The sequence below is a fragment of the Labeo rohita genome, chromosome 7 (genome assembly GCF_022985175.1).
Source record: "Labeo rohita strain BAU-BD-2019 chromosome 7, IGBB_LRoh.1.0, whole genome shotgun sequence".
In the NCBI taxonomy this organism is placed as follows: domain Eukaryota; kingdom Metazoa; phylum Chordata; class Actinopteri; order Cypriniformes; family Cyprinidae; genus Labeo; species Labeo rohita.
The window spans coordinates 20,002,412-20,015,791 of record NC_066875.1 but is presented as its reverse complement, the minus strand read 5'-3'; the positions used below and the strand labels follow the sequence as shown (position 1 = coordinate 20,015,791).

Genomic DNA, 13,380 nt, shown 5'->3' with positions numbered 1-13,380 from the left:
AAGAAACAGTCAGGGCACTTATCTATGAAAACATCCTTATTAAAATGTGTAATGTACAATGACTCATCTGTTTTGAGCTGTAATTCTGATTGTATCAGCTGTCACTTGCTGCTATTTCTGTCTGAAAGAAACGTCATGCTTCCTTTGGCTTCACTACAGGACATTTGTCTGTAGCAGAGGTTCATTGTTCGAGTTTGTGTGGCAGAATGTCGAGGTGGTCAAGGTCAGAGGAGGATTTCTGATGATCAGATGAGACTGTGTTCATTCTCTCATTTGTTCATGAGTTTAGAGGAAGAGAAAATATGGATCTGAACAGTTGGTGAAAGACTAGACTTCTGCTCTACTGTTCCTGCTTCATTCAGAGAATTGATGAGAATTGATCTAACCAGAAAGACCCAAATTACCCATCAAATCAGTGCATTAAAGCAGAGGTTTTCCAACTGGAGACGTGCAGAGAGGTTGCATGAGTGTATGAGGACTTTAAAAGGAGGAAGCAAGAGGAAGTTTCCTTTGGGTTTGGGTTTTATCACAGAAAAATATAAATGTATGTACCAGTTCAGTTTGATTTTCACACTGTTTTCAAATTAAATGCATACTGAACATTTACCTTACACTAACCATAAAGAAGTAACTGATACTACATTTGAGGTCAAAAGTTTGCATCCCCCTTTCAGAATCATTAAAAATGTTAATTATTTTACCAAAATAAGAGGGATCATATACAAAATGCATGTTATTGTTTATTTAGTACAGACTTATAAAAGATGTTTGCATATAGTCCACAGAAAATAATAGTTGAATTTTATCTCAATATTTTCTGTGATTTTATCAGTAATGATAATTAGATGATATTTTGTTGAGTGTGTTATTGTGCTGGTGAAGGACTACCATGGAAAGCTGATTGCTACATTTTTATATAGCCTAAAAATATTTTTAGTTGTCATCAGAGGAAAATGGCACTCCACATGTGATATAGATTAACTATATGAAGTGGAATAAATCTGTACATTTTATGTCCCCATGTCTTGTATTTGTGATCATGTATTTTAATTTATCTAAATGTATTTTAAATCGAAGTCTAAATGTATTTTTGCAGTGAAAGAACGCACTAATGGGCACTAGTCTAGACACATAATGCGTGCACTGCACTCTGTAGGTGTTTTGAATGGTTTTTGCAAAGTACACCATAATGTAAAATTGAACATCGTTAAAACAGCAATTACGATATTATCGCAGACGATATATTACAGAAGGTTCAAACGCTCACTGATGCTCCAAAGGGAAACATGATGCATTAAGAGCTGGAGGGTGAAAACTTTTGAACAGAATGGTGATGTGTACATTTTTCTTATTTTGCCTAAATATCTTTTTAATTGTCATCAGTGTGAAAATATGGATCTTAAAATCATACAGTCATTGTTTGAAAGGGTTCAAATACACAAAAATGCTGAAAACCCAAAGAATTTGTGGGACCTGAAGGATTTTTTTATAAAGAAAAGCGGGCAGTTTAAGGACAAACAAGGGATTTTTATGAACAACTATCACTAAACAAAAACCACAGCTGTGGATCATTCTGGTAAGAACACAGTATTAAGAATCAAGCGGATGTAAACTTTTGAACCGGGACATTTTTTTTATATATAAATTCAACTCCAAATTCAAATTATTTTCTCTTGTGGACTCTATGTAAACATATTTTATGTCTTATTCAGGTCAGTACATTTTTAATGATTCTGAAAGGGGGATGCAAACTTTTGACCTCAACTGTAAAATACTTTGTTTATATTAACATTATTTATAAAATCAAGTGAAATCAAACTTTTTTTCACATGCTTCAAATATAACAACAAGATAATGGTTACAAAATGGTTACGAAAATGGTTACTCCTTGTTCCTGTTGCATAACAGGTGGGCCGAAAGCACAATATTTCAGATAAACAACTAAAATTGCAATGCAATGTCAAATTACAATGGTTTTATCTGAATAAAGATGCAAATAAGTTTGTTGCAACACATCCAGATGCAGAAATATTTGGCTTCACTGCACAACCCTAATAACAATACCACAATAACAAGCATAATTGTGTGTATTTTTATTTCGTACTATTACGTTTTAAATTAAGCTGTTTGAGAGTAGCATGCTGCTTTAATTTAACGAAGCTGAATGCTAGTTAATAAGTGGCTCTGTAATGATCATGTTTCAGTCTTTTCAATTCATGTAAGCCCAAAGTGCTAATATCCGAGTCAGTGAGATATTTACTTTGTAATTAGTCCATTCATTTCCACCAATTTTACCCATTCGTGCTGATTTGCAGATCTGATGTGAGCATGAGAGGTGGGCATTAGCGCATTGCCAGAATGACAGTGTGATCAGCCAATCACAGCATGGTGGCAGCTCTCCAGAAAGAATGAGCACAAGGAGGCAAAGTGCATATTGCTTTGAACATTATTGTAATTCATATTGCATAACATTTGATATTTGCGGTGGTGATTATTTTCTCATCAGACTGAGGTGATGAGGCGCTCTTTCCCTTATTGCCTCATTTGAGAAAATGCAACATAAATGCAATGTATTTTTACATTCATATAAAATAATATTTGTATGTAAAAGTATTTATTTACATTTTGTCAAGGAAAATTATCCATAAATGCCTATATGTCATCAGCAAATAAATTATGAATCCATAATTCATTTTTCCAATATTAGTGTAAGGCTTATTAGGTTGGCAATTCTTATAACAGTAATGTTGTTTGGTTGGTTGCCATGGATTTCATCAGAACATTTTGTTCTCTTCTCTGTATGGTATGCATCTGTGACTTATGAGAAAACGAGTTTTAGTTGTGATAGTCTGTCAACATCTACAAATAAAAAGGGCACGAAAACCCAACCACTGAGTTTACAGCAGCTTTTCTGCCCTTCATGTGATATATGGAAATGTCAAACCTAATCTTGGAGTCCTCAATTACGCTGCCATATTGCTCCATTAATTGAAATACTGTAAATATATTATCATGGTTTGTGAAACGGTCTACTCTGACATGTTTTTCTGCTTGCTGTATTTCTGCTTAGTCTATTACAGCAGTGGCATTAAAATGACTAGCATTAAAATGTTTAAATACCTTCTTTAAATGCACAAATGTTTAATGACATGTTTTAATAAACTGTGAAAGCTATAAAGCAAGGGCCTTACGATATTTTCACAGGTGGGCCCTTCCAACAGTGATTTAATTAACACAAACCAGTGGTATATGTCCTCCAAACCAGTAACAGCTAATTTTAATTTATTTTTAGTCATTGTCTTTAGATTAAAATGCCACGTCATATTTTAGTTGTTTGTTTTAGTCTAGTTTTAGTCAACTAAATGTTGTAAGATCTAACAGTTTTATATATATTCATTTATTTAATGCCTTAGTTTAATTAATGCATTAATAATTTCTTTAGAATTTCCAAACTCATTATAGGCTTCGATAATATGTCTAAACATCTATGCAAATGTAATTTTAAAGGGGTCATCGGATGCAAAATTCACTTTTATATGTAATTCACTTTTACACATTCACCCTATAATGATAAAAATCCACCCAATGTTTTTTTGTGTGTTTTTTTTTTTTTTTTTTTTTTAAATCCCTATAAATCATTACCCCTTTCCCAAATCAAGCCACTCTCAGATTCTTGGCTGTGTGATGCCACACCGACCAAGGCTGCTCCCACAGCCGTCTTACCTTAGACCCACCCTGAGTAAGCTGTAAACTGTCTGCCATTGTTTCCACTCTGGAGCAAGATTAGACAAGAATGTCTCCTAAGCCATTGAGGTGTATTGTTGTTGGATGTAGTAATAAACAGCAGTCATTTACACTCGACATCTGAGCCACTGAAGACGCGAGGATTACTTATATTTTTGAAGGGAATGCGCCCAACGATCTACCTAAATGCGTCTATGTTTGTGCAAATCATTCGTAGTTCAGCTTTACCTACAGAAGAAGTGAGTAATTTTTTTTTTTTTTTTTTTTTTTTTAATTAATCTTTGCAAATCCCCTTACCTAATAATGTGCTAATTAGCAAGTTCTATGGCTAAATGCGGCTAAAGTTTACCGTCTCAGAGAGAACCACTCATCACCCTACGTCAGAGGGGCAGGGTGAGCAGAACTCATTAGCATTTAAAGGGATATGCGCCAAAACGGCTCACTGTGAACTGAGCTGTTTTTGATGAGGTAAAAAGGGTATTGTTTTACACTACCATTAAGAAATTGTATTTTTTATTTTTTTTAATAAGACCCTAAAGAATCATATCAACTATGACCCCTTCAAGACACATAAAGACATATGTCACTGTTGTTTCTTAAAATTAAATAAATCCACTTGTTAACCAGAACATATTTATTTTAATAAAATTAAAAACAGACACTGGCAGGTTTATTAGATTGCTGTCACTTTAGGATCTAATGCACAGGTCCAATATACTGATTCTCTTTCGCATCAATAGACTTTTTTTCATTTCTACATACAGTATGTGTACTCTTCTCTTTCTGTCAGATTTTGACATTTTTTAAGATTTCTAAGACATGCAGCAAGTGTATGCTAATTTATATCTTGCCAAGTCTGTCGTCATTTACTCACACTCATGTCATTCCAAACCCATAAGATCTTCAAAACACAGGTGAGGATATTTTTTAATGAAATCTGAGAGATTTTTGTCCCTCCATTAAAGGGTTAGTTTTCCCAAAAACGAAAATTCTGTCATTAATTACTCACCCTCATGTTGTTCCAAAGACCTTTGTTCCTCTTTAGAACACATATTAAGACATTTTTTATGAAATCTGAGAGATTTCTGACCCTGCATAGACAGCAAACAACATTTGGAATGATGTGAGGGTGAGTAATTAATGACAGATTTTTAATTTTTGAAAATTATGTACTCTCCATACCACACGGGAGACCAATTCTGATGGGCTATCTTCCCAAATCATCCCTCACTAAAATTTTATGTATTTTTTGCTAATCTGGAGCACCTTGCAGTAGATTTTTACTTTACAAACAATGAATCTGCAGCCTTTAACCTCTAAGCTCCAGCACCTAATATCTTTCTCCCATCTTTTCCCCTTGCGTTCCCTGCAGGTATATCAGATCTATGCGCGTCAGTCTGCCGAGGAGGTTCATAAAGTGCTCGGTTCGGTTGGAGCGGACTACATCGTGCTGGAGGACAGCATCTGCTACGAGCGCAGGCACAGCCGTGGCTGTAGGCTGAGGGACCTGCTCGACCTGGCAAACGGACATGTAGGTCACACATAGCATCTCCAGTTCATGCCCACACACACACCACACTCGTTCCATTTAAATGAAAGTTTCTCCGCAAGAAGTAGAGACTTTTTCAGAGCAGCTAAAACTTACAACTTTGCCCTTTACACAAGGCTATAAACAAATATCATTTGGGTTAGATGCTAAGCTCACTGGTCTCGCTTTGATTATTTTTATCTGGGAAATCTCGTCAGCTCTCGGAGGTGTTTTCATTTCTCACATAAAACGTCTGTAACTGTTTTGTGTAAAGTTGATGCTTACATTTTTCATTTTGTCACATCATCTTGTTCTTACTCACCCACAGCTCATAGTTATCAAATACTGTTTCACCCTGTGCGCAATCTAGCTTAAGTGACTTTTTCGCTTGGGTAGCTTGATTGTTCTTTTGTAGTTGATTACAGTTGTGCATAATATCTGACAAAAGCAAAATTTCCAACTTCTAAGCTGCAGCGCTTTTTGTTCATGTCTGCGCACACATCAGCTTAAAAAAAAAAAATCATCTCCCCCCGCATCCCAGCAAAGAGCTCCAGCTGAAAATAGCTTGTCAGCAGTTGTCATTCATGCGTCTGAGGTGAATGCCATGCCTTTGAAAGATCTCACAGAAGTTTGCCTCACTTGCTCCTCTGATCCGACTTCGAGCAGTCAGTGAAAGAGCCTCACTCGCTTACTTGTTTGATGCAGCCCGATTCCTTCCCTCATTCTGCCTCCAGCAGTTTGTATAAGGTTCGCTCTTGTAACATGTTCTGTGTGCATATGTTATTTTAACCTTGATTAAACCTATCTGGTTTAATTAAAGCTTGCTAATTGCAGACAGAATTACTAAAGAAGCAGTGTACATGCAATACCGATGGCCCAGAAACAGCCATGTGTTGTGTGGGATTTTTTTTTTTTTTTTTTTCTTCAGATTCCGCTCTGATCTCTCCCATGGGTGGCAGTTCTTTCTATCTCTGGGTGTTTAAATGATCTCACAGCAGCATTTCAAGGCCTTTCTGTTAATTTGGGAATATATCTCAAAGTAAATGTTTAAAAAACCTCAGGGCACAATTTCTCTAAGATTTGAAAGATAAAGAAGTGGATGCTCTTTAAAAGAAAAGATTCTTCTGAGACTCTTCTTTATCTGAGAATCTGCCCTCTAGTTTTTCACTGTATTTTTCACCTTATGGGAATGAAGTATCATTTTAAAGGAGACCTATTGTGCCCCTTTTTACAATATGTAATATCATAAGTCTCAGGTGTCTTCTGAATGTGCCTGTGAAGTTTCAGCTGAAAATACTCCACAGATCATTTATTACTTCATTTAGAAAATGCCAATTTTGAGTGGAAGCAGAAACACTGTTTTCCTGCATGTCTCTTTAAATGCAAATGAGCTGTTGCTCCCTGCCCCCTTTTCCAGAATAGGGCTTTGTAGCTTGTAGCTCAGATACTCTGCCAAAAAACATCTGTCTGATTTTTAGGGCTGCTCCCTAATAGTCGACTAACCGTTAGTTGACAAAAAGAGGCTTGGTTGACCAAAATTTCATTAGTCACAAAAAAGGAAGTGGCGAAGTCAAACAGTCCGTGATGCACAGATCGTTAATGGCTGGTCTCTTTGGTAATACAGTACATCAGGCAGGGCATCAAAATGTTCACCTATCATTCATCAACCTCAAATATAGATTTTCATCTACAAGATTTATGTAGTAGCAGCTTTACATGGCCGCTCAATATAATGTTAACCTAGAAAAATGTGTGCTATTCAAGTGTCTGGGTGCATTGTGGAAGCTGAATAGTAGTGCGCTCACTGCATGACTGATGGAGGTGCCAGTGTGGTCATTTGCTCTTAAAATACTCTGTCATTTTTGGTCATACAGATAAAACTAATGCATCTCTATGTTTATTTGTGTGCACTCAGAATAACAACAAAACATTGTGCTTTTGTAAAATAATTAAAGCAAACAGGATGCATTTTTCTGCCGTTTCGGCCTCTGTGAACTTGAGTGTGAAACTCTAAAAGTCCTTGCTGTTTTTCCCTGACACATTCATAATTATATCTGCCAGCGCGCTGTGGCACGTTTTTTTTTTGTGCGCTTGAGCGCTTATTAGACTATGTTTTACATGATTTACATGGTTTATTGATAAATGTGCGACTAATAGTCGACTAACACTTAACGCTACTAGTCGACCAGAAAAATCTTTAGTCGAGGGCAGCTCTACTGGGTTTGATTATCATGTCTATGAAATAATGCATATTAAACCATATCAGTTTAAACTTCTGATATAGGGTTTTCTGAGCACACACATCTGAAGCACATGCTCAGAAAGTGTCTATCACATAGCATGTCAGTGTTAAACTAAGTTCTCTTTCGTGTCTTATTGCGCATAAACTGTCAAATACACAGAAGTTTGTTAAAAAACACATGAGTTACAAAAACAGTCGGTTATGTCTGTGAAGGTAAACAGCTGGGAAAGAAACAATGTTTATATTAGATCTGTGAAACAGCAGCGTAATATACAGTAAATAAATCAATAAATCTACTGCTCTCTTGTCTCCTTTGAGGCTGGGACTCTAAATAGTGTTCTGTGCTCGTCTGTGTAGCCAATGACAGAACAGTAAACAAGCTTTGCTTGAACTTTTGCCATGGTGTTAGAACTGGTACACCGTTGTCGCTTGCGAACAAAATGACGGTGCCATGGGTGGAAACGTGCAGATTAAGGTGCAGTAATATTATAATAAGATCCCCTTCCTTACGTCACAGGAGGAGCGGAATCTGAGCTTTTTCACATGCTTGCAGAGAAAGGCTTACCAAAAAAAACTGGGTTGTCCTTTTTCACATTTTCTGGGTTGGTAGATGCACTTAAACACAGAAAAAGTCAGATTTTCATGACATATCACCTTTAAAATGATTTGTGTGTGTTTTTATTACAGATCATGGACGGCCCAGGTGAAAATGAGCCGGACCTCATCCCGGCATCTCATCCACGGTTTTGTGAGGCCATTAAGACCGACATGCCTCCGTATTCAACCCTCTTCACCCGAGTGTTTAAAAACAAAACGTTTCATGTGTACAAACTCAAGAAAATCAAGAAGAAAAACAAAGCTGAGAACGCTCCTTAGCGCTCATTCCTCAACAGCAGTTGCCTACCTTCACTGGATGGATGAACGCCCCATCTGGAATGTTCAATGAGTGTGTGATAGTAGCAGGTGTGTGCGAGTGACTGTGTGCATGAGAGAGATTGGAGAGATGCCTGATTGAGCCAGCACGCACTAGATGATTTGGTCCGTGTTTGTGTGTGTAAATCTGTTCTGAGCCGGTCTGCCGCAACAGGAGCTCAAGTTTTAACGTGGAGCGAGGAGGAAAATCTCTTTTTCTCACAGTCTGTCGCACCCCCTCGTTCGCTTTCTCTCTCGCTGAACGTCGCATCTCTTTTGACACGTGCCCTTCCCAAATACACGTTTATGCTTTCACACACATTTGCTACTTAAAGGAATTGGGAGATTGAAGACGTAACAACTGCTTTCACAGCCTCATTCCTGTCACACTTCCAACAATAGGAAACAGCAATGAACAAGAATGCTTTGTAATTGAAATTCACAAGAGCAGTTTGGGGTAATTAGTGGCTGTGGCAGTGTTGTCTTTATATCTGCCAAACTGTTGGCCAGTGTCAAGTTGGGCCATATCCTGCTGTCTGGCTGTTTAAAAAATAAAATGAATCTCAAGAACCAGCCTAACTGATGGGCATTGAGAAAGTGCCATAAATACTCATTGTAAGAATAAATGTCACATTTACTTTGACCTAGAATTGGTGAATTACAAGTTTTCTCATATTTTCAATGTGATTGCAAACTTTCGGATTCTACTGTATGTTTTGTGCTTTAGTCGTGTAGGTAGGAGGTTGTCACTTTGGCACTATAGAAGGCTAAGAAGATGTGACGGTATAGAGATTTTAAAAAGGGTTATTAAATTTAGTATGTTTTAGGATAAATAACAGCTCACGTATTCTTACATGTCCCATTACATTCCTTAATCCTTCATTGTGACGTAGTTTGGTTGAATTATTCATAGTTTGAGTCTTTTTAAAAATATTGAATGGTCAATGTTACAACGCTAATTTTTCCATCTTGCGCTCTAAATGAAGAGCCTTTAGTGTATGAAAGTGCCTTTCCATTTTTGGATAAGCTCTGCTGCGCTAATGATTCATGCATTCAAAGACATTCAGATACATGGCCTCAAGTGCTACCAAAATTTACCTACCTTCAATTTTTGCTGCTGTGTTTTCTTTCCCCGGGATGTTAGATGAATATCTTTGTAGGTGCAAAACCGTTTTGAATAACTTTAAAGTGTTTGAAGATAAACATGGGATTTCTTTTTCTGCAAATTCGGTTTGTAGCATGAGGGCTCCTCTGTGACATTCTGTGATTGTATTATAATATGGTGAAACCACTGTTGTTACCTTACCTGTTGAGACGGTTGGCACGTAAACCTTTGCTTCACACAACATCTGTCACAACACATTGTTCCTCAGGAGATGATCTTTATGGAGGTGTGTGCTTTGATTTCATATGCTGACATTGTTTAACTATAAGAGTTCTTCGGTACAGTTCATTGCACTAGTTTGTTACTGTGGTATTTCGCGCGGATTGTTCATTTGTGTCAGAAGTGTTGATTTGTCTTTGGATGTTCAGTGTACATTTCCATTTTTGTATTAAAGCAGATTTGTATGGTGGATGCTGCAGATCTGTCACTACAAAAGTATTTCTGTCATTTGAAGTCAAATCACAAAGGCATTTTGATAAATACAGGTCAGAGATTTTAGGCCGCTCTCATTTCATGTTCAGCATTATCCCAAACTAATTACAGCTCCGTTTCCACATAAAATAGGCCACTTATTCATCAAGAGACTTAAAACCCTGCTGTTTCATTCGAATATAGCAGTATTTAACATAAAATTGAAGCCATAACAGAAGAACTCCATTTATTGAGAAAGAAAAAAGCAATTTAAAGGATGCAAATACAAAATGTCAAGATACTTTTACCAACTTAAAGAAAGATTAAATAATACATGAAAAAAACAAGCTTTAAACAGAATTCGATCCCTTTATATATTTTTAAAAAGCAATTACTTCTCTTTTGATATGCACAAATGAGGTAAAAACATTGTTTCACAAAATAGAGTACTGTATATATTCACCACACAAATAAACAGGTGGCCTTGGTTCAAAATTGAAGAGGAATTGGTTTCGTAAGATAAGGAATTCTGCGATTTAAAGACAGAGCCCATCAAGCTTCATTCATGAATACTCTCCCCAGTCCCCTTACAAAGATGACTCTATGCGCCAATCCCATTGGCCTCTTTTTTAACTCTATGAAATAGCAAGCATTGCACTTCCAGCTAGATTTCTTAGCTTCAGCTTGAAAACCTTTTTTATACTCTTGTTGCTGCCTTTGGAAATATTGGCACTTTTGAGATCCGTAATAAGAGTGACGACTTCTCCATCGAGTTTTCCAACTCCCATGATCCTTTGGTTCACAGCATGACAGTGAGCGATCAGTTCACATTAGGATTAGCACTCTGATGTCTTTTAACACACTCCTACTCGCTGCACTCTCCTCAGCCAGCCTGTCATGCTCCACATACGGCATTCTCCAGAAAAAAATATAAATAAATAAATAACTGAAATGATAAAAGGAGGGCAAAAAACATTGCCTTAAAATGCATAAAATACAAGGTTGGCATTTGAGGCCTCACGGGGGGGACGTTTAGTTATTCCATTTGCACACACGAGCTTGCCTTGCTTTTCCTTCACCCCATGCAGCCTCGCCACATGCGTTCACAAGCCCATTAAACATGTTACATGGGAGGTGCTCGGGGTCTGAAACCGCTGGCCTGCCACTCCCCGAATGCACCTGGCGCCAAGGCCCATTACTTTCACTGCGGTGCCGAATAATGTGATGGGATACAAGGAGTTATTTATAGTAGAACAGGGAATGACGCTTCGGTCGGGTAAGCTGGTTTGGTTAATAATACGATACTTTCGGGAGGAAGCAAACTGGACGGTAAGCTCATTCCAGTGCTTTGAAAGCTCCTCCAGCAGAGCTCAGTATCACGTTTGAGTCGATGGCATGAAACAACACACACATTCGCTCATTTGTCTTAATGGCTATCCTTTAGTTTGGCAGACTCAGATTGCTACCGCTCAGTAAAGCGTGAGAGCCAAGAGTTTTTCGATAGTTTTCAGCTACAGAAAACTTCCATCTCATGCCAGCCACTCAGCCTTGTCCCTCAGCCACATTTGTATTCCAGCCGTTCCTTCGCTCCTTTTTGGCTAGAAAGAGAGGACACGATTTGTATTCCCAAGGAATGTCTCCTAAAATGCCAAACAATAAGGCTGCTTTCTGTTTCATTTTCCTCAATGTTTTTCACACATCTTCAGTTTTTATTGGTCTTTTTTTCCCGCAGACTGCCTCTTTCGTCCTCGCATCCGGGTGAATAGAATCTAAGCGGAGGACTGAGCAAATAGAAAAAAAATAACAGTATCCGAATATGAAGTTATGATTGATGAACACAAGTGGCCACCCTGACAGAACAAGCGGCGAACTGATTTCAGAAAGCGGCCAGTGAAGGAAGAGGATAAACCCTTTCCTAGTCGCATCCGAGTCTGGCAGTTTATTTTTCTCTCCGTCTTTCTTTTATTTAAGAACATATAGACCATACAGACATATAGAATACGTCCAAAACGCTCCGTCAGTGCCGGTCACAAAGACAACAAATGGTTCCACTAAAATCATTGTCATCCGCAAGTCATTTGAATAAAGATGCCCGTTCTGGGTTTGAAAAAATTGCCGTGACCACAACTTGCTGTGTTCTGGATTAGCACTTCCCATTTGCTGCTCATTGAGAGTCCCAAATGTAACCCGCCTCCGTATGCGGAGGGAGTGTCTCGCATGAAGTAGTACATCCAGAGAAAGCCAAAGCATAGGAATTTTCGGCATAAGAAAAATCCCTCTGGTTTTTAGACAAGTCCTTAGTGGTCTCCCTCCTCTCCTCGCACTGCAGGAATTCTTCCCGGCAGTTCCTTAGAGGTCGCTGCCCTCGGCCCGCTCGTAGAGGGCTTTCAGCTTCTCGAAGCGTGGCCCCCACTCTTTTAAGCACTCGTGACCCGCCGCCGTTCCCTCTTCCAGCCCAGCGGAGCTGAAGGAACTCAGTGACCCGGCCAGCGAGCCGCCCCCCTCGGTGGAGAAGACCTGCAGAGAGTCGAAGGGCGCCGTCTCCGGGTGCTGGTCGGCGTCACGGATAATTTCACACAGGTAGCGGGCCAAGTCTTGGCTGGAGAATGACAAGCTCTTGCGGGCCAGCTGGGCCGCTCGGCTGGGATTTGCAGTCTGGCCTTGAGCCGGAGAGCGGCAGGGGGGTACGTCCCTGCGAATGGTGGCTGTTCCCGAGGAGATGGAGGAGGTGGTGGTGGTGGCCGTGCCTGCTCTGGAGGGGGGGTCAGGCTGGCAAAAGTGTTGCTGTTGCTGCTGGGAGGGAGGGTGGTGGTGGATGGCTCGCGACCGGCTGTACTGCACCGACTGGGCCGGACTGGGCTGGAGCGACTTCTGGAGCTCTGCCATGTCATAGGCGTTCTAAAGGAGATCGAGAGAGGGGGAAATTAAATGCGTAAGGCGCTGACAAATAACAAGATCATTAGCGTTACATAACGTGCCATTGCGTTTAGGAACTGGTGTAATAACAACAACGTCTGTCACAGAAACTGCTACGACTAATAAGGCCGAGCTCACTGACAAAATAAGCCGCTTGTCTGTACTTCTTCATCATGTAATTTATTATCCCCCCAAACTGTTAATGGCATTAATCCGGATTCAAGCTGCTACCGCCGCATTCTGATTAACACCTTTGTGCGCGTCTTCCTGCACCTGAGAGGAAGAATCCTGACAGACGCAGCCCGGCATTACACACTCAGTCAGCACAACAAAACAAGACACCGGTCCCCTTCTCCCATTGAGCGTCAACATTAATCCCATTCCACCGAGGAAGATTCCTCTCGGGGGAGGAAGAAAACCATATAATGCCCCTTGAGGAAAAAAATAGACGAGGAGGAGGAG

General features: G+C 39.3%; 2 protein-coding genes across 4 annotated transcripts in view; one reads left to right on the top strand and one right to left on the bottom strand.

The window, feature by feature from the left end:
• dpy19l3 (dpy-19 like C-mannosyltransferase 3) overlaps nucleotides 1–10,000 on the top strand; it is a 57,057-nt gene extending 47,057 nt beyond the window's left edge. For all 3 annotated transcript variants that reach the window (XM_051115683.1, XM_051115685.1, XM_051115684.1), the window contains exons 18-19: nucleotides 5,117–5,275; nucleotides 8,202–10,000. In XM_051115683.1, the coding sequence (XP_050971640.1) occupies nucleotides 5,117–5,275; nucleotides 8,202–8,390 (348 nt within the window). In that variant the 3' untranslated portion in view covers nucleotides 8,391–10,000. The remainder of the gene's footprint in view (nucleotides 1–5,116; nucleotides 5,276–8,201) is intronic.
• Nucleotides 10,001–10,234: 234 nt separating this feature from the next.
• Nucleotides 10,235–13,380, bottom strand: part of si:ch211-186j3.6 (neural-cadherin) — a 291,090-nt gene continuing 287,944 nt past the window's right edge. The window contains exon 33 of the mRNA XM_051115680.1: nucleotides 10,235–12,900. Coding sequence (XP_050971637.1) covers nucleotides 12,352–12,900 — 549 coding nt within the window. The 3' untranslated portion in view covers nucleotides 10,235–12,351. The remainder of the gene's footprint in view (nucleotides 12,901–13,380) is intronic.